Source organism: Microcaecilia unicolor, chromosome 2, assembly GCF_901765095.1.
Source record: "Microcaecilia unicolor chromosome 2, aMicUni1.1, whole genome shotgun sequence".
NCBI lineage: Eukaryota > Metazoa > Chordata > Amphibia > Gymnophiona > Siphonopidae > Microcaecilia > Microcaecilia unicolor.
The window spans coordinates 511792516-511814954 of NC_044032.1; the positions used below are offsets into that span (position 1 = coordinate 511792516).

General features: G+C 41.2%; 1 protein-coding gene across 6 annotated transcripts in view; it reads right to left on the minus strand.

The window, feature by feature from the left end:
* Positions 1-22439, minus strand: part of LDB2 (LIM domain binding 2) — a 687185-nt gene that overhangs the window by 376496 nt on the left and 288250 nt on the right. For all 6 annotated transcript variants that reach the window (XM_030191221.1, XM_030191220.1, XM_030191219.1 and 3 more), the window contains exon 2: positions 6648-6750. In XM_030191221.1, coding sequence (XP_030047081.1) covers positions 6648-6750 — 103 coding nt within the window. The remainder of the gene's footprint in view (positions 1-6647; positions 6751-22439) is intronic.

Here is a 22439-nt window from a genome sequence, read left to right on the forward strand (position 1 = left end):
AAGCTTACTGCAGCTGTTGTCAAAGCTCACTCCAGTTATGAGATCATTTAAGTTTTGCTTTAATTGGATTCCATCCTTTTTCTATATAGTGATCCTCTGTGTTTATCTCACATGTTCTTGAATTCTGTCACTGTTTTCATATTCACCATCTCCCGCAGGAGGGCATTCCAGGCATCCACTATCCTTTCTGTAAAAAAGTATTTCTTGACATTGCTCCTAAGTCTTCCCCCTGCAACCTCATCTCATGACCTCTACTTCTACCAGTGAAAAAGATTAGTTTGCATATTAATACCTTTTAAGTATTAAAATGACTCTATTATTTATTTATTTATTTATTAGGACTTATTTACCGCCTTTTTGAAGGAATTCACTCAAGGCGTTGTACAGCAAGAATAAGTGAAACATAAGCAACAGACAATTACAGCAGTAAAAATATTCAAACAATATAAAGTATGGTGTAGTATGCTACATTACAATGTCAACACAATACATAATAAACATTTTCATAGACAGCCTAGGGTATAATCAAAGATGGAAGATAGATAAGATATAGAGTAATTGGAATAAGAAAATAAGGGGATTAATTTAAAGAAAGTTACAAATGAGGTCAGAAAGGTGCATATCTCCCCATCCCTCCTTTCCTCTAGAGTGTACATATTAAACTCTCCGTTCACTGGGTAAATCTCTCTTATCTGCACCCTTCTCCTCCACTGCTAACTCCAGACTCAGTTCCTTTTATCTTGCTGAACCGTATGTCTGGAATAGACTTCCTGAGCAGGTATGTCAAGCTCCATCTCTGGCCATCTTCAAATCTAGGCTAAAAGCCCACCTTTTTGATGCTGCTCTTAACTCCTAACTCTTACCTCACTTGTTCAGTACCCATGTTTTATCATTTCCACCTTAGTAATTCCTTTATCCCTTATTTGTCCTATTTGTCTGTCCTAATTATATTATAAGCTCTGTTGAGCAGTGACTGTCTCTTCATTGTCCAGTGTACAGTGCTTCGTACATCTAGTAGCGCTATAGAAATGATAAGTAGTAGTAGCAGTAGTATAAGATTTCTAGGGGCCATTTTACTCAGATGTGTAAGCGTCTATGTGTGCCCAACACGTGCCAAAATGGAGTTACCGCCCGACTACCGCGTGGCTCTTGCGGTAATTTCATTTTAGACACGCATCCGATACGCGCGTCTGAAAAATATTTTTTACTTTCGGGTGCGCGTAACGGATGCGCACCAAGCAGTGTTTGGTATGCGTAGGTCACTACCTCCCGGTTACCGCGTGAGTCTTTACTGCTAGGTCAATGGCTGGCGGTAAGGTCTCAGACCCAAAATGGATGCACGGCAATTTTCATTTTGCTGCACGTACATTTTCAGCAAAAAAAAAAGACATTTTTTTACAGGCATGCCCAAAACTCGCGCCTACACTACCGCAAGCCATTTTCAGCATGCTTTAGTAAAAGGACCCCAAAGTCTCTTCTCATACATCTTTTGCCACAAGCCCCATATCATGTTTATCGCTTTCCTCTGAACCGCCTCAAATCTTTTGATGTCCTTAGCGAGATACTGCCTCCAAAATTGAACACAATACTTTAAAAGGGGCCTCACCAATGACTTAAACAGAGGCATTAACACCTCCTTTCTTCTACTGAATATGCTTCTTTCTATGCAGCCTAGCATTCTTCTGGCTATGGCCACCTCCTTGTCCCACTGTTTTGCTGCCTTTGGCTTTGTCTACTTTCAGTTTTTCTAGTTATTCATAAACACTTTCTTTCATGAATGGTGTGATATCTACTCATCTTGTTTATTCTTTCAAAAAGTACAAAGACTAGGGAATACTCAATGAAGTTACATGGAAATACTTTTAAAACGAATAGGAGGAAATATTTTTTCACTCAAAGCTCTGCCACTCATTACCAGCGGATGTGGTAACAGCAGTTAGTGTATCTGGTTTTAAAAAAAGTTTGGACAAGTTCCTGGATGAAAAGTCCATAGTCAGCTATTGAAGTAGATATAGAGAAGCCACTGCTTGCCCTGGGATTGGTAGAATGGAAAGTTGCTACTATTTGGGTTTCTGTCAGGTACTTGTGACCTGGATTGGCCACTACTGGAAGCAGGATTCTGGGCTAGATGGACCATCAGTCTGCCCCCCAGTATGGCTATTCTTTTGCTTTTAATGCACTCCACTCCCATATATGTCATTGTCAGCCAACAGAGATCTTTCTCAAGGATTTTCTTCCATGAACACAGAACAGAGGTATTTGTGTAGTATGTTTACCTTTTCTTTTATCACTCATCTCAGTTCTCAGCCATTTTTAGGTAACTAGTTGTCACAACAAAAGTATTTAACCCCTTGACAAATTCCTTAATATATGGCACTGTTTCCTGGAAGCACTGATGCCTCTGATCTAACTGAAAAGAAATCAAAAATAGTCAATCCCGATGAATGGGATGTACAGGGAAATCCAGAAAAATTACACACTCTTAAAACAGCAAAAAGAACTTGACAATGCAGCACCGGTGTCCCTGAGGAAGAAATTTTGAAACAGGGATTCCTGTTGGATGTTTTGGACAGTGAAAGAGCAAGGATATATAAGTTAAGATAACTTCGTTCCTGTGTGCTTCTCAATATTCTGATGCTTTGGCATAATTTGAACAATACCTATAAATATATTTTTTTGCTTTGGATTTTGTATATATATATTTTTTACTATTATTTAGTGAGTTTTTTCATCAACTGGGTTGGGGAGGGTGTATATGGACATTTCCCTACACATCCCATACATCGGGATTGACTATTTTTGATTTCTTATATTGAGTGTCTCTCCCTTGGGATTCTATAGTTGGTAGTGATTTATTTCTGATCTAACTGGACATTAATTGTTTCTTTTTTTGTACTGATGTATGTGTGCCTTCTGGACTGAGAACATGACCAGGAAATCAGATATTTGACAAGCTGACTGAATCTAATCAGGAAAGATCAGCTGTTGCAAATGGCACTAGAGGTTGTAATTTATGTACCTTTACAGTGTTATCACTTGTTTAAAAGGCAACAGACTGCAATTCTGTCAGTACCAGTTCTATAATCTGGCAGCTTTTTTTTTTCATTTGTGAGGTTGCCATTTATCAGGTGAATTCCCACAATGATTGATAGGTTTCCTCTACTTCATTATATAGAAACTACAAATTAAAATATCTCACAATCAAAAAACAGAAGTCCTACAAAAATCTTTCCACATCTTAGTTGTGACAGAACTCCAGCCACCCTTGAGAATCAGAGCTCTAGAAAATGCACAAACATATTGCTATACTGACTGCAATATTTACTACATTTGACACGTGGTCCCCATATATTAGCATGCCGTTTGAAATGAGGATGCTTTGTAAGGTATCTCAGAAGGCACCTGCCAGTTCTGTTATCTAGCTAAGTAGGAGGGTAGATGTGAAGCGTCTGTTTACTCTTCCCAAAAATGCTAGGACTAGGGGGCATTCAATGAAGTCACAAAGTAGTAAATTTAAAATGAATCTGAGAAAATATTTATTTTTTATGCATTTGTACCCTGTGCTTTCCCACTCATGGCAGGCTCAATGTGGTTTACATATTGTATACAGGTACTTATTTGTACCTGGGGCAATGGAGGGTTAAGTGACTTGCCCAGAGTCAAAAGGAGCTGCCTGTGCCTGAAATGGGAATCAAACTTAGTTCCTCAGGACCAAAGTCCACCACCCTAACCACTAGGCCACTCCTCCTCTTCACTCAACATGTAATTAAATTCTGGAATTTATTGCCAGAGAATGTGGTAAAGGCGGTTAGCTTAGCAGGGTTTAAAAAAGGGTTGGACGGCATCCTAAAGGAAAAGTCCATAGACCATTATTAAAATGGACTTGGGGAAAATCCACTGCTTATTTCTGGGATAAACAGCATAAAATGTTTAGTACTTTTTTGGGATCTTGCCAGGTATTTGTGACCTGGATTGGCCACTGTTGGAAACAGGATGCTGGGCTTGATGGACCTTTGGTCTGTCCCAGTATGGCAATACTTATGTACCAAGTGCCAAAGATCAACAGTTCTCCAAACTGCAAAGGATGCTTTCCTTCAGTCTCCTAAGTTATTGATATCATCCTCCATAGAACCTGCTCATGTACTCTAATGTAGTAACTAACTTTAAATGGGTAGATTTCTAATGTATTTATTGGTTTATTTAATTTTTGTATTTATTGCTTTCCCAAAAGTAAAATCAACTTATCAACAGCGAGCGAAAAATTCACTGTAGTTCTTCAGTGTACTGCCAATGATGCACAAAATCCAGCAATATTAAGCAAAACAATTCTCCAAATATATACATATATCTACAACCCTCCTAAATGCCCCACTGGTCCCCCTACCCTGCCCCGCATACAAACTGGGTAAATGGAGATATAACCTACACCAGAGTAACCGGATGATACTTTCTGATTTAGCTTATTTAAAGGCTAATAATTAGAAGCAATAACAAGCAATGAGGCTGCCACTGATAACAGCCTCCCCTTCTCAGAATGCAGTAGATTATAATTTTATAAAAAATAAGATGTATTAGACTGTACAGTGACTTGAGCAATCAGAACATTCCAAGATGTTTTCTTTTTAAATGATTCCATATGCAATGAATGGAATAATGTTACAGTATATATAAGCTGCTGACCACTACCTATGCAAATTCCCTATTATATCTACTACTACTACTATTTAACATTTCTAAAGCACTACCAGTGTTACGCAGCGCTGTACAATCTAACAAAGAAGGACAGTCCCTGCTCAAAGGAGCTTACAATCTAAAGGACAAAAAAGTGCAGTCAATCAAATTGGGGGCAGTCTAGATTTCCTGGATAAAGGTACAATGGTTAGGTGCCGAAAGCAACATTGAAGAGGTGGGCTTTGAGCAAGGATTTGAAGATGGGCAGGGAGGGGGCTTGGCATATGGGCTCAGGGAGTTTATTCCAAGCATAGAGTGAGGCGAGGCAGAAAGGGCGGAGCCTGGAGTTGGCGGTGGTAGAGAAGGGTACTGAGAGGAGGGATTTGTTCTGTGAGTGGAGGTTATGGGTAGGAGCATAAGGGGAGATGGATCCCCCTCACTCTCTCCTCAATCACTAGCTTACTACTTCCGTGACAAGGTGCAGAAGATCAACCTCAAATTCACTACCAAGCCACCTCCTCCTTTTCACCCTTTAACCCACTCCCTCAACCAACCAACCCAGGCCTCCTTCTCCTCTTTTCCTGATATCACCGAGGAGGAAACCGCCATGATCCATGAGCAGGTCCTCTTCCTGCAAGCCAGAGTCCCCGGTATTTCTGTCCCCTATGTCAGTTTCAGGTTTCACCCAGCATTCTCACTGCTCTACTCCCCATTGGATCTAACTTTAGCAGTATCCCCTTTTCTACCTCCGGTACTGTGGGGCTCTGTGGCCAAACACTGCCTGACATCTCTACATAGACCTCCAATCCAGCCAGGGCAGGCTCAAGGGATCGTGCCCCCACCCCCATTGCATCACATTGCTTCTGGCACTCCCTCTCTCCTCCTTCTCCATGGGTTCGTCATCTCTCCCTCCCTTGGGCCGGCATTTTCCCCTTCGGTCCAGTCTCTCTTTCCCCTCCCTGCAGGTCTGGCATTGTTTCCTCACCTCTTTCAATCCTTTGCGATCCTGTAAGGTTTACAATGGTTGCCGGCAACAGTAGCATGACAGGCTGCCTTCAGCCAACCCCTGGGTCTTCCCTTTGCTGCATCTTGCCCACAGGAATTTGCATCAAAGGAGGCAAAATGTGGCAGAGGGAAGACGAAGGGTTTGGCCGAAGGCAGCCTGTCATGCTGCTGCTGCCGCCAGCAACCAATGGGGGAGAGAGAGAGAGGTGAGGGGCACTTCCGGACCTATGGGAAGGGGGAAAAGAGAACAGGAGAGACCAGACTGGGTTGGGGGGGGGGGGAGAAAAGGCTTAACTTGTAGATCAGGTGAGGTCAGAGGCTGGGTATTATGGTGCACTCAATCTCTGGTGCCCTGAGCCAGTGACTCACCTGGTCCAATGGTTAAGCTGGCCCTGAGTCCTGCACTATCCCATGGTTCTGCACAGTCCTTTGTCATTAGCGCCACCCTACAGCCTTGCCTCACCTCCATGCCTGCTGAGTGTTCACAGTGGGTTTTGCATGCCATGGGCACCATTTTGCCAACAAACAGACAGCACTCAATAACCAAGCATATTGCACATTATACATCTCTAGATTACGATACACTATGGTGCTCATTTTCAAAGCACATAGACTCACAAAGTTACATAGTAAGATGTGTAATTTTGTAAGCCTATTTGCTTTGAAAATGAGCCTCTATATATATAGCAACCAAAGGACAGCAGGGTTGATAAGAATGGCAGGGTTTCTATAATAAGCAATTCGTTAAACTGACCGTGTTTTGGCGGCAGGGACTGCATCAGGAGTCTGTAAGCATGTGATTAGACTAGAAGTTAAGACAACAAACTAGATCTACATCACATGAGAACACAACGTTTGAATAGTGTGTTATATACACTTATAGATGACTGCAGATACTACTACACATCAAAATTTGCATCCAGCGATTAGCCTACCAAATGCATATATATATAGCAAAATGTCTCTCTTACTGTATCGCTTTGGTCCATCTTCCAAGCAAAACGAAAGGGTTAATGTTGCATCATCTTCAAAAAACTCAGTTGCAAAGGCATCCCACCACAGGTTGTCACTATCCTGGGGAAAAAACAGATAAAAAATTGAATGGAAAAGACATATAAAACTATTTTACTACATATTAATAAGCAAATATGCTTGCTTATTACTGATGGAGAATTTTCATCTTGAGGAAGCCTACATGGTTTACAAAGAATAACTTTGCTTAAAGAAACTTTTCACATATACCAACCCTGAATGATCACTACTGACACCGCATTTTCAAATACTATTTTGCTTGAGATTCAGATGAACAGATGAACAGATTAATGTAATTAAAAATTGTGATTTAAAATAACATTTTATTGAATACAATTCTAGTGTTTGAACTATTGCACCATGCATAAACTTCAAGTGGTAAAATAACCCAAAGCTGACATGTTCCAATTGATAAATAAAAGAAAATATTTTTTCTACCTTTGTAGTTTGAGCATTTTATTTTTCCATTCAACTTTGACTGTGTCTTCTGCTTTTCTCCATTTTTCCCTGCCTTTCCAAGGTCTCCTGTCTATTTGACATTTCTTCTTTCTGCATGTAAACCATCCATCTACCCTGTGTCCCTATCTGTCCTGTCCAGCACTTCTCTTCTGTTTCCCAGTTTCCTGTCTACCCCCCATGTTCAGTATCTGCCCTTTAGTGTCCCTATCCTCCCCTTATATTCAGCATTGCCTCTCTGTGTCCCTGTCCTTCCCCCTGTGATCAACAATGCCCTTCTATGTTCCTCTATGTCTCATCCCTTTTCCAGCATTGCCCTGTGTCTCTGTCTATATTTTTACTCCATGCCCAGCATCTCTTGTCTGTGCCCTGCCCCTCCCTTGCTCATACTCATAGTTGGGCGTAATTCCTTACACCCCCCCCCCCCATATTCATAGTCTGGCATAATTCCCTAAAGCCCTCAGGGTCCAACACATCTCCCTCCCTCTCTCCATGGTCCAGCACATCTCCGTCCAGTCCTAGCATTCTTACCCCCCCCAGGGTCCAGCACATCTCCTCCCAGCCCTGGGATCCAGCACATCTCCCTCCAGCCCCAGCCCCCAGATCCAGCACATCTCCCTCCAGCCCTAGCCCTCCCCCCCACAGTGTCTAGCACATCTCCTTCCAGTCCCAGCCCCCAGGGTCCAGGGTCCAGCATATTTCCCTCTAGCCCCAGCCCTAGCCCTTCCCCTCCAGGTTACGGCATATCTCCCTCCAGGTTACAATACATCTCCCTCCAGCCCCAGCCCCCAGGGTCCACTACATCTCCCTCCAGCCCCAGCCCCAACTCTAGCTCCAGGGTCCAGCCCATCTCCCTCCAGCTCCAGCCCCAGTGTCCAGCAAATCTCTCTCTCCCTCATTCCCACAATCCTCAAGCCAACGTCTCTCCCTCACCACCCCTCCTCCTCCCCCCTCCTCGGGTCCTAAACTCTAACCTGATTCGTTGGCCAGCAGAAGCAATTAGAACACACTGCTCTACGGTTGGTATCGGAGCCTTTTCTCTGCTGGCTCCCACCTTCACAGAAGCAGGAAGTTACATCAGGAGGGTGGAATCCGGCAGATGAAAGGCCCCGATGTCAGCCAGAGCAGCATGTTTTAATTGCTGCCAGCCAAGGAAACAGGTTAGTTAGACTCTGGGACCTGGGAGGAGGGAGGTGGTGGGGGGGGGGGGGGGAGAGAGACATGATTCGGGAAGTGGGGGAGAGAGAGAGAGAGAGAGAGACACTGGCTGGACCTGGGCGGGGGAGGGGAGAGGAGAGAAGGACTTCTTCAGGGTGCAAATCCTAGTCACCACTGTCCCTGGGGTTTGTTAACCTCTGTGCTACACTACCATGGGAACTCCGTAAGACCTGCATCTATCCCCATGGGATTCCCTTGACCCTGGAGGGGATCCCCACAGATTCCTATTGTAGCTGCAGGGTTCCCTCAAACCCCATTTCCATGCAGCTACGCATCCAGCTTCTCCTACATAAGCACACAACTATGGAACGGACTCCCAAAAGCTGTGAAAATAATCCATAACCACCTAACCTTCAGGAAATCACTGAAAACCAATCTCTTCAAAATGGCTTACCCCACCGATCCAATGTAAATCCCCACACCCAGCAACACAGCATAACCAATGATTGTACCAGACAATCTACAACCTTCATTCCTTTGACCCTCATGGAGCCTGACACACACCCATATCATTTGTCCACAATATAACCTTGTATTTGTTATCAACCAACTTGGCGAACGCCTTTACGGTACTATGTAAGCCACATTGAGCCTGCAAATAGATGGGAAAATGTGGGGTAGAAATGTAACAAATAAATAAATAAATAAATTATAGGTGAGACAATTTAGGCATGCAGTGTCAAAGAATAGCATACAGGCAGATCCACACACACCTAAATTAGTGTCAATTGTCAATAACTGACACCTCATTAACTCATTAATTTGCATGTGTAGAGCCCTGTGTGCCCAAATTTAGGTGCCCAACATTAGGTGACCTAAATAGAATCCAGGAGTTAGTGTGTGGTAAGTGAAGCATGTTAAATGCCAAATACCCTCCACATCCGTTCTCCACCCATGCCCCGTCCAGTTCTTCCCCCTTTCAAAAAATGATCTTAATGCGTGACTTACGGCACACTAACTGTAAATGTACCCCATAGGTTGTTAGGTCATTTGTGTGTTAGCTGTTAATGCATGCCAAACCACACTGGGCCTCAAAATCTAGTCAGAAATATATAAGGTTAGTTTAATTAAAATGTATTATTTACAGCTTTTTTGTTGGCATATGACAATGTAAAAATGATTACTGAATATCTACCTTCCCTTTTCCCAAGGAAAAGAAAATGTAGAGACAAATATTGTACTTTGGTACTATGTAAGTATACAATTCCACACTTGTGAACCAATTAAGGGGAAGGGAAATGGGACTTGATATACTGCCTTTGTGTGGTATTTTGCAACTACATTCAAAGCAGTTTACATATATACAGATACTTATTTTGTACCTGGGGCAATGGAGGGTTAAGTGACTTGCCCACAGTCAACAAAGAGCTGCAGTGGGAATTGAACCCACTTCCCCAGGATCAAAGCCTGCTGCACTAACCACTAGGCTACTCCTCAACTCCATTTACATTAAAGCATTTCTGGGTAAGTTGTTGCAATTCTTCACAAAACCAGGTAAAGTAACAAACAATTTTGTACAAAATATGTGTACACTAGGCTACTCCTCGACTCCATTTACATTAAAGCATTTCTGGGTAAGTTGTTGCAATTCTTCACAAAACCAGGTAAAGTAACAAACAATTTTGTACAAAATATGTGTACATTTATTAGTTAACAACAAAACCATATATCCTAACCTTAAAATTTGTTTTTCAAAAGATTTATTGTGGATACAACATAAATCATATTCACTTAAAAATAAAGTAATTTTTTTGAACGACCATCAGAAATGGTACATAACAGACCATTGCATCAATGTGCTCCAGATCACTTTAGTCTTCATTGGTCATTTCTTATTTTTATTTTTAAATTAATATTTTTCAAACCTTCAGATCCCTCATGTCTCATTTTAGACTTATCTTTTATATTAATTGCAATTTCTTATGTGCAAATTAAGCACTTATCTTTTAAAGATGAACAGACCACAGCTGACATGCATGTTTCGATGCAATCTGCAAGCATCAGGGCTGTCTGGAAATAAACAACAAAATATCAAATTTGTGCAGCAAAAAAAACATACATTTGAATTCTACTGAATGTATCCACTAATAACTCACATGAATAAAGTTCTTCCAAGTTCAAGCATGTCATCTTCTACAGAATCAATCTCCAAGATTGCCGCCATGCTTTTTATACAAACACTCACTGTATTCATTAATGTCAGAGATTCTGATTGGATCGTTTAAACTAATGACATCCAATCTAATTCAGAGTTCAATCCTTTGGGTTCCAAATTATCCAACTGAAAGATCCAACATTGTTCCTTATAGTTAAGCAGTGTACCTAAATTACCTATAGAAGATTCTATAGAAGATAATTGGAAGAACTTTACTCATATGAGCTATTTGTGGGTATGTTCAATGGACTTGATATATATATATTTTTTTTTTTCTGCACAAATTTGAGATGTTGTTATTTCCAGAAGACCAGCCCTGACACATTGCAGCGAATCATGCATGTCAGTTTTGTCTGCTCATCTTTTCCAAAGATAAGTGTTTAGTTTGCACATAGGAAATTCTATATACCTGTAATACAACACTATTGTTAATATAAAAGATAATTGTTATTTTTCATATAAAAGATGTCTAAAATGAGACAAGAGAGATTTGAAGATATGAAGAATATTAATTCAAACTTAAGAAATGACCAATGAAGAATATAGCAGTCTGGAGCACATTGATGCAATGGTCTGTTAGTAACTTTCCCCCCGATTCTATATAGCGTGCCTAGAGATCTGCACTGAAATGGGTGTGGATTCCATAACAATACGTGTAACTTAATTGGCTTAACAAGTTAATCAGCATTGATAACAGCTCTTAACAAGCAATAATGAGCACTAATTGGCACTGATTAGAATTTACATGCACAACTCGCTAAGTGTATTCCATAACAAAGTGTGCTAAACTTCTAACGCGCACAGGCAAAAAAAGGCATGATTATGGGGGGGGGGGGGGGGGGGGGGGGGAATGGGCATTTTGTGGGTGTTCTGAAATTTACAGGTGTAGTTATAGAATATGGTCCAGTGCGTGTAGATCTATATATCAGGGTTTATGCCATGTTTTTGTTGGTGTAAATGGATGAGCGTAGTTTTAGGTGCTGAGATATTAACTAAACATCTCTCTATATAAAACGCACCTCCAACGTTCTGAAGCCTCCACAAGTCCCAACATTCCAAATGCATGGTGGTGAAATCCAGAATTCGCCCAGGAGTGTTTGTCCCACCCACAGCGTCAAACGTCATGACGTCGAGGGCGGACCAATGACAAACAACCAATCACATCGCGAACAAGTTACTAAGCGATGGCATGTGACGAACGACGCATCGCGGAACAAAGAAAACCAGCAGCAAACACTTGCTACACAACAACAACAGCAACGCTACAAGGACCAATCACGCAACAAGGCTACCGAACAAGGGAGCAGAAGGAAGAACACAAACCGGGAACTTCAAAAACAACAAGGAGACGATGAAACTCACTGGAAGCCGATGCAAATTTAGAAAACCATGCTTAAGATCACGGTATGTGCTTTCCCCAGACAAAATGCCCTACCAAAACAAAAAAAAGCTATTCAACAACGGAAGTTCAAAAATCCGACTGCTAAGAAGTAGCATACAACAAAAACCAATGAAAAACAAACACTGCAGTCAATAATACGTCCTTAGCTTTCACATTGTGGGAAGAAATGCACCATATAGATCTCTGCTCTCCACACAAATATCGGACACAGAAGGCACAGGAAGGAAAGAAAAAAACAGCACATACACACTCACACTCTTACCTGGCTATAATGAGCAAATGGCCTGCTACTATCACAGGGACTGCTAGCACCTCTCTCTCTCTCTCTCTCTCTCTCTCACACACACACACACACGGGATACAAAAGGAATGGAAGACAAGGAAAGAATCGTTGGGTATGGAAGGGGTGACAGGGGAGATAAGGCAAGAACTGCCACAAAAGTTTTTTGCTGTGCTATGTACAATTATAATGCAGACTCTTCATTTTGACCCTACCCTTTCACACTCTCTTTCACACAGACGCACAGACACACACTTACATTGTCTGTAAATCACACACACACGCACCCACACACATATACACACTCTCTCAAACAGACACACAAACATGCCTCAAATGGTTCAGCTGTCCTACGTACAATTTCACTGCTGACTCTTCATTTTCACACTACCCTTGCACACTCTCTTTCACACACACACACAGACATACATACATATACACACTCTCACTTTCTCTAAAACCTGGCTAGCGCCCGTTTCATTTGTTTACGAAATGGGCCTTTTTTGCTAGCATTCTATACAGTGGCATTCCTAGGGGCGCTGACACCCGGGGCGGTCGCCGATGCGCCCCGCCCCCTGGGTGCAGCGCCCCCTCCCCCCGGTGCAGCACGAACCCCCTCGTCACCCCCCGCTCTGGTGAAAGAACCCCCCCGGGTGCACGCTGCTGGGGGGAGGGGTGCCGCGCACCGGTCAGCTTCGTTGTTTCCATGCTCCCTCTGCCCCGAAACAGGAAGTAACCTGTTCCGGGGCAGAGGGAGCATGGAAACAACGAAGCTGACCGGCGCACGGCACCCCCCCCAGCGGCGTGCACCCGGGGCGGGCCGCACCCACCACCCCCCCTTAGTACGCCACTGATTCTATAATCAGTGCCTAAATCTAGGTACCGATTATAGAAAACGTTTAGTTGGCACTGATTTCAGCACCAATTTGTTTAGGTGCTATATATAGAATCTCCTCCTTTATGTATCACTTCTGATGATCATAGGTTATATCCACAATGAATCTTTGAAAAAAAACTTTTTTTATGGTTTGGATATGTGGGTTTGAGGTTTACTTATTCCAAACCTTGAAATCTTAGTGCCCTTTTAAGTGATTTATATTTATTAGTTAGCATCTTGACTTTCGTTCATTAAGTATCTTTCTTGCCATATGCAAAAAGGCTAGATTATTACGGAAAGTTCACCTCTATTAGCTCCAAAAATTTGCTAGTTGTTTAAAAAGGAAAAGGAATTTTCTATGAAAGAAGGATGCAGAAGTCAAAGGATGCCCCAGGCAGATTTAACGTATGCATTGACAGATTATATGGGATTTTTGTCGAGGTAATTACTTTCCTATTCAACAATAATGAGAAATTACCATGGCAACCTCCTTGTCACACCACATGGTACATACACATACACAGTCTCTCTGAACTGTAAAAAAGAGAAAAAAAAGTAAGATGTGAAATGAAATATATTGCTTTTTAAAAAGAAGTTGGGGGATTTTGGCATAGCATGGCAATTTTTTTCTTGTTGCTTTGGAACTCCAGTTAAATTAGCTTCATCCTATAGATACACTACTGATGATAAAGGGGATGGAACTCCTCTTATATGAGAAGAGTCTAAGGAGATTAGGATTCTTCAGCTTGGAAAAGAGACAGCTCAAAAGGAATATGATAAAAAATCATGAGTGGTGTAGAACGGGTAAAAATGAATTGATTTTTTTACTCTTTCAAAAAGTATAAAGACTAAGGGAAACTCAAGTTACATGGTAACACTTTTAAAACGAATAGGAGGAAATATTTCTTCATTCAATGAATGGTTAAGCTGTGGAACTTGCTGCCAGAGGATGTGACTACAATGATTAGCATATCTGGGCTTAAAAAAATTTGAACAAGCTCTTGGAGGAAAAGTCCATAGTCTGCTATGAGATAGATATGAGGGAAGCCACTGCTATCCCTGGAATTGGTAGCATAGAATCTTGCTACTATTTGGTTTTCTGCCAAGTACTTGTGACCTGGATTGGCCACTGTTGGAAACAAGATTCTGGGCTAGATGGGCCATCGGTCTGACCCAGTATGGCTATTACTATGTCCTAAGACTGATATGCACTATTGAGCGATATTATGAAAAAGAAAACCAAACCAAAATGAAAAATCCCAAAAATAACACAGGAGACTAAACACAATCGCCTATGTTTACTAAGGTGAGCTATGGGCGTGTTAGCGTTTTTAACGGGCGTAGATGGTTTACACTCATTAAACACGAATGCATCCATAGAAATCTATAGGCACGTTAGCATTTAACTTGCCTTAAGTTTCAAGGTGCGTTAGAAACGCTAACGCACCTTAGTAAACATACCCAAATGATCTAAAAAAGATTTTGCTTTATATTTAAATAATTTTATGATGCTTGAAAATGTGAAATAAAACTTAGTCCCCCCCCCCCCCCCCAATGATATTCACAACTATTTAACCAGCCAGGAACAACTCCTGTTCAGTTAAATAGCGTTGAAGCGCCTAACCATGGATATTCAATGGGAGGTAACTGGTTATTAGGTGCAGTGCCCTTTGGGACCCTAATAATGCAATTACAGTGTGTTTGTTGCTGAATGAAGAGGAGTTACTCTGCAAGAGTGAATCTTTCTGCTAGCTGCTGAGCTGTTTTCCTTGGTGCTTTTATTTAACTAATCTACCATTAGATTTGAGTGCCCCTTGGGACCCTAATAGTTGTAGCCCCTGACGCATCCTCTAAAGAGGCGAAACGTGGCCACGTCGGGTTATGTTTTAAAGTGGCAGGAATAAAAGCTTTTTTAAACCACTGAAGACGTGTGTTCTGCTTTTGTGGACTGCTTTGCACAACTTGCAAATCATTGTTTTCCTGTTCTGGACCTCCTCATGAAACTTGTAGACAGATATCAGCAGCAGAGGCAACAACACCCCAAAGGCACCAAAGGGATAAGTCTGTAAAGAGCCATCTAGATTTAGGCAGCAAGTACAAATGCAAATAGTATTCCAGTCCAGTTAGATCCTCCTTAGTACCATCAAAATTCCCATCTAGGTGATGTGTGATGTCAGCCACCTTCGAACCAGGGGGAAAGTTACTAAGTGATTATCATATCAGACACCCAGCTACCCATATTCTTAATAACCAATTATCAACTATAATCTAACCCTTCCCTCCTGGGCACAAACCCTTGAAGACCTATCATCAGTGCAAGGACATACTGCATCATTTGGCAGGTGATCCCATCTACAGGATCACTTCCTGCCACACCAAGATGACTATCCACCTTATAATTGAAAGAGAAAAATGCCTAGATTTCTCCCAAATCGGGAGATAGACGTTTATCTCACAAAAACGAATACATCGGTATAATGGAAAGCCGATTTTGGACGTTTTCAACTGCACTCCATCGCGGAAGTGTACAAAGTTGACGGGGGCGTGTCGGAGGCGTGGCGAAGGTGGAACTGGGGTGTGGTTATCAGCCGAGGAGAGATGGGCGTCTTTCGCCGATAATGGAAAAAAAGTATGCGTTTGTAGCTAGAATTTAGGGCACTTTTCCTGGACCCTGTTTTTTCACAAATAAGGCCCCAAAAAGTGCCCTAAATGTCCAGATTACCCCCAGAGGGAATCGGGGATGACCTCCCCTGACTCCCCCAGTGGTCACTAACCCCCTCCCACCACAAAAAATGATGTTTCACAACTTTTTATTTTCACCCTCAAATGTCATACCCACCTCCCTGGCAGCAGTATGCAGGTCCCTGGAGCAGTTGTTAGGGGGTGCAGTGGACTTCAGGCAGGTGGACCCAGGCCAATCCCCCCCCCCCCCACCTGTTACAATTGTGCTGCTTAATGCTTAGTCGTCCAACCCCCCCAAACCCATTGTACCCACATGTAGGTGCCCCCCTTCACCCCTTAGGGCTATAGTAATGGTGTAGACTTGTGGGCAGTGGGTTTTGAGGGGGATTTGGGGGGCTCAACACACAAGGGAAGGGTGCTATGCACCTGGGAGCTTTTTTACCTTTTTTTTGTTTTTGTAAAAGTGCCCCCTAGGGTGCCCGGTTGGTGTCCTGGCAAGTGAGGGAGACCAGTGCACTACGAATCCTGGCCCCTCCCACGAACAAATGCCTTGGATTTATTCGTTTTTGAGCTGGGCGCTTTCATTTTCCATTATCACTGAAAAACAAAAACGCCCAGCTCACAAATTGTCGAATAAAACATGGGCGTCTATTTTTTTTGAAAATACGGTTCAGACCGTCCCTTCACGGACCCGTTCTCGGAGATAAACGCCCATGGAGATAGACGTTTTCGTTCAATTATGCCCCTCTATGTCCCTGTACGCCTCCTGTATGTACATCTCTGTCTTCCTCAACTCCTCCAAGTTTTCTACTGTACCCTCTAGAGATCAAACATAATCTTTGACAGCCAGGAGCTCTTTGTACCCAATGCACTCATATGACCTTTCATCAACTGGTAGAAAATCATACATGTGGCACTCAATGTGAAATATTGAATAACCCCCATATCATTGCTGGACTGCTGTCTGCATTCCAATATTGTTGAGTTGATGGCTATTGAGAGCTGCTAAGGGAGTACTGGATGTAAATCCATTATAAATGCCTTCAAAATTTATTTGATGTATTTTACGTTGATTAGTTATGGGGAAGATCTGAGCCATTTGAAGCTAAGTGACATTATAATAAGTTTTGAAAGAATTTAGTTTGGGATCGAACACTATTAAAGTTTGTGTGTGATTGTGACACCATATTGAAATAAGGAAGATTTTTAGCTGGTGATTGATAACAACAGGTTAAAAAACATATAGACCTGTGTATATCTGAGGCTTTTCCTTCCAGTCATGCATCATAAGGTTTTTGGTTTTATTTTTAATAAGGGGTTTTGCCAAATGGAGTAAAAATACTGAACATGGATTTAGTGAAGTTTAATTTTTGATGTGTGATTAGTCAATGAAATGCAAGGGAATTACAATTAATATTGTTTATTAAATCAAACTTATTCTCTATTTTACTTAAATCCCAATTTAATTGTTGTTAAATATTTCCCTCTTGTTCTCTTAATTGGGATAACAGATTATAAATTGAGGAATATATTAAAGTGTGTGGGAAAAAAGACAAAAGGAACCTAAGGCTATTTGTCTTGATATTTTAAAAAAGACAATACTTTTTTTTTTTGCTATGGCAGTTACGTTCAGAAATAAAAAACTTTAGGATCTTTTAATGCTTGCAAATAAATTTGTCTATCACCCAATAAACAGAACTCTACTGTAATAATAATGAACACCTTAGAAACCACTTTCAAGATCCTCAGCAGTACCACTCTGATAGTAGCGGCTGGGCGAGCCCAGATTGGTTTTGAGCTGATAAATGCGTGCATCCCAGGAGGTCAGCGCTTGTCAGCATGGAGCATCCTTTGGTCGCTCCATCTGTTGCTTGGATAACTGTGGTAATTCTAGAGTTAAAACAGGCTGATGAGCGCTAACCTCCCGAGATGCATCCGTTTATCAGACCATAACCAGGCCAGACTCACCCGGCTGCTGCTACTGGAGTGGTACCATTGAGGTTCTTGAAATTAGTTTGTAAGGTGTTCATTATTACAATAAAATTCTGTCTATTGGATGTTACTTATTTATTTATTTATCACACAGTTTCTAGATTGCACAAACCATCATCCTAGGCAGCTTACAATATAAAAACATTCACAATGAAAATCAAGAAAAGACAGTGCAATACCCACTAACATACACAAAAATACAGAATCCTGCATAACAATTTATAAGATCTTGTATTAATTAATTAAATGCCTGAGTGAAAAGATATGCTTTGAGATATTTGCAGAAGAGGAGATAATTTTTCATCACACGTAACTCTTCAGGAAGCCGATTCCATATGCAACGCCTTCAATATAAAACATGTTCGAACTAATGTCATCCAAAGTAACTTGTATGTAAGAAGGCACTGTTAACAGTAATTTCCCAGCAGACCTCAATGACTGAGATAGAACATATACTCTAAGGGCCAAATTCTACAAATGGTGCATTAAAAACCAGTGCTGAAAAACCATGCGGTTAACGTGATTCTGTAAGCTACACCTAAAGTTAGGTGTAGTTTACAGCATATACACACGTACCATTCTTGTGATTAAAATGTAGGTGCACCCATTTAGGCCACCTAAAACCAGGCCTAAATACCTGTGCCTAAGTTAGGTACAGATCAGGTGTACTCTATAATAGTGCACATAGGGGTCCTTTTACTAAATCACGGTAAAAAGTGGTTTGCAATAGTGTAGGCGCGGGTTTTGGGCACACGTACCAAAAATGCCTTTTTTTAAATTTTTGCCGAAAATGGATGTGTGGCAAAATCAAAATTGCTGCGCGTCCATTTTGGGTGTCTGACCTTACCGCCAGCCATGGACCTAGCAATAAGGAATCTGTGCGGTAATGACCTACGCGTGTCAGATGCCACTTGGCGCGTGTCCGAAAATAAAATATATTTCCCAGACATGCGTATCGGACGCGTCCCAAAAATGAAATTACTGCAAGAGATACATGGTACTCAGGCAGTAAGTTCATTTTGGCGCACATTGGGCACGCGTAGAGTCTTACATGGCTTAGTAAAAGGGGCCCATAGTTTTTTGAAATGCCCACAACCCACCCATTCCATGCCCATGGCCATGCCCCCTTTTCGACTGCACATTGGTATTTACGTGCCCTGCATTGTAAAATACGCCTAGAAAGTTGTGTGCATACATTCTAATTAAAGCCAATTAGTGCCGCTAATTGGTTTTTAGGTACCAATTATCAGCACTGATTGGCTTGCTAATCAATTAAATTATGTGCACAGCTTGGCTATGTGGCCAAATTAGCGCACAGAAGTTAAAGTGTATATATAGAATTTGGGGTAAGTGCAGTTGCAAGAGGAAGAGGAACCTCCCCATTTACAGTCCTAAAAATCAAACTGAACACTTTAAATTGAACTCTAAACCTCACTGGCTACCAGTGAAGATATTGTAGATATGTTGAAATCAGCAATGAAGTGTGCCACCACATTTTGGACCATCTGCAGTGGTCTCAACACATATGCTGGCAAACCCAAAAATAATACATTAGAATAATCAAATAATTGCAGAACAGTACATACTCTACTTCTACAACTTGACTATTTACTGTAAATCAATTATATGCACATGAATTCATAGGTTAATGTTCACTAAATCAATTTTGGGCAGCACTAACATTTTTAAGACATGCTAACAAACTGAAGGCATGTTAGTGAATTCACGTCCCCACTGCTCCAGTAACACTCTTAAGGAGCTGACACTGACAAAGAAGGGTTAAGATCCAGCTGCAAATCATATTGTGCACAAATTAAATTAAATCAGCTTTCAGTACCAAAAAATTGTAAGCACTTCACACCTTCCATCCACCTTCTTGCTACTACTACTATTACTACTACTTATAATTTCTATAGTGCTACTAGATGTATACAACGCTGTACATTGGAACATGAAGAGACAGTCCTTGCTCGACAAAGCATACAATCTAATCAGGACAGAGAAACTGGACAAATAAAGGATAAGGGAATTACTTAAGGTGGGAATGATAAAACAGACATGGGTCCTGAACAAGTGAATAGGAGTTAGGAGTTAAAAGCAGCCTCAAAAAGGTGGGCTTTTAGCCTAGATATGAAGATGGCCAGAGCTGGAACTTGACATACTGATTCAGGAAGTCTATTCCAGACATATGGTGCAGCAAGATAAAAGGAACAGAGTCTGGAGTTGGCAGTGGGGAGGAGGGTACAGATAAGAGGGATTTACCCAATGAACAGAGTTCCCGGGGAGGAGTGTAGGGAGAGATAAGACTGGAGAGGTACTGAGGAGCTGAAGGGTGAATGCACTTGTAAGTCAATAAGAGGAGTTGAACTGTATGTGGAAAAGGATAGGGAGCCGATGAAGTAACATGAGGAGAGGGCTAATATGAGCATAGTGACACTGGTGGAATATAACTCGTGCAGCAGAAATTTGAACAGATTGAAGGGGGGAGAGAGATGGCTTAGTAGGAGACCTTCTTCCCTCACTGTATGTTAAACCACAATACAAGTGAAGGTTTATGCTCAATAACTGGTTGTACATGATCATGTTTCGCTATAAATCAGCGTTTTCAGGGGTCTTGTGCTCAGCTCTTCAAGGTGATCAGGTATTCGACAACCAGCGATGTGCCGGTGATGCCGTCCCACAGGACGCTCACACATGCACATAGCTGACATCATGTTCTTAGATGTTGACTGTATGTTAAACAAGACAAATCAACCTCTATAACTAAGTAATACTAACCAAAATTTCAGAGACTACCTTGGGCAGGAAGAACTGAAGTTTTTCAATCAGAAGAATCTCATTAGTCAGTACCCCTATTCCATTTACTTCCAAAGGATATGGGTCTTTGTCTTGGACCTATTGCACTTAATACACAGATCTGTTTCTATTTATCACTCCACTCTTTCAATGGATTAACCTTAACCCTTTTTCTATATTCATCTTGTGAATATATTTGGAAAAGATAGATAAAGAATTAGAATAAAGATTCTCTGAAATGGTTTTCATTTCACCTTTAGATTCAGTGTTGAACCCTATGTAAATTTATGTTGACAGATTCCTAAAAAGTGTTGTTGATCAAATACCATTCTTTATACATGATTTCACGCACATTATACAGATTCTAGAAGAGTTTGGAAAACAGGATATTAATGTAATATTGGTAACATTTAATGTAGCTTCTTTATACACATATATACCATAGGAGCTGGTATTGGAAATCAGGGGCTGTGTTAGCTCTGAGATCTTGGGTGCCTGTGTCTCAAATCTCCTGGAAAGTACTTCAACATAATTTTTAGTAACTCTGGATGGAACATGGAAGAGCAAAAGAGGAACCACCAGAGGTCATCTTCCAACCAATGCCATTCTGTCTGAACTGGCATAGAAGGCAATATGTGACATTACATATAGGAAATGTCATCTGGCACAAAACACCTCTATGGAAAACAGTAATGAGGAAAAATGCTGGCGGAAATCACCAGGCCTCACTATCTGAAGGAATCGACAAGCACAGAAGAACAAAAAACCTCCACACAAGATAATGTAAGCAAGCAAACACAGCGAAGGTGACACAAAGGATCATGTAAAAAAACATCCAACGGATTCAGAGAGTTTACATCAGAAGTTTACATCAACAATATATGCAATGGACTCGACACGAATCGTGTTTCAGTCGCTAGGGCCTGCTTCAGGAGTCCCTAAACAATACAAAAAAACAAACACATAACTAACTGTTATAAAAACATCAAATGATAAAACCAAAGGAATAATGACACAGTACAAAAATACTTAACTACTTGCATAAATAATATAAAATAAAATATGAATATTAAACAGAATGTATAAGTATATACAAATATATATATATACACAAGTATATATATATATATATATATATATATATAAAAAGATGTAACCAACATATAACATATTTAGTAAAATGTATAAAAATTACAACCAACCTATAACTTATTTCATAAAATGTACATAAGGACTCATGACTGGAGTTAAACAGTACCCAATCCATGTTCAAAGTTATTGGATCTTTATTAAAACGCAGTGCAATCTCTGAAGAGCTGATGCAGTATGAAAGAAATGGCTGCAAGTTCCTAGACTCAAGAGAGAATGATAGCACCCATTCTGGGAAAGACTTACATTTTCCTGTAGTAATTCATAGTCACAGGTTGACTCCATTGCCTTCCTTCTGCCGTGTCCTGCTCTCTCTACTGCAAGTTCCTGTTTTGACGCTAAACAGGAAGTTGTAGTACAGAGGGTGGGACGCAGCAGGAGGAAGCACACAGAGCTGACCTGTGACTGTGAATCGCTGCTGGCTGCAGGAAAAGTGACGCCTTTGGGGAGAAGGACAGGAATGGAGAAAAGGATTTTTTTACTGTGGGAACAAGGCTTTTTACCATTCCCATGGGGCAGTAAAAAGTTTTGTTCCCGCACCCACGGTGATTCTAGTTGGGGTGTGGCCCTTACAGCTGTTTACTGTGGTATATCCACGGCATAGGCGTAGTTTGACTGTTTCATTTGGGGGGGCAAAGAATGGGCGGAGCATATTAGCATATCATTTGCATATATACATATGCAAATGAATATGCTAATATGGAGGAAGGAAATGAAATTTACA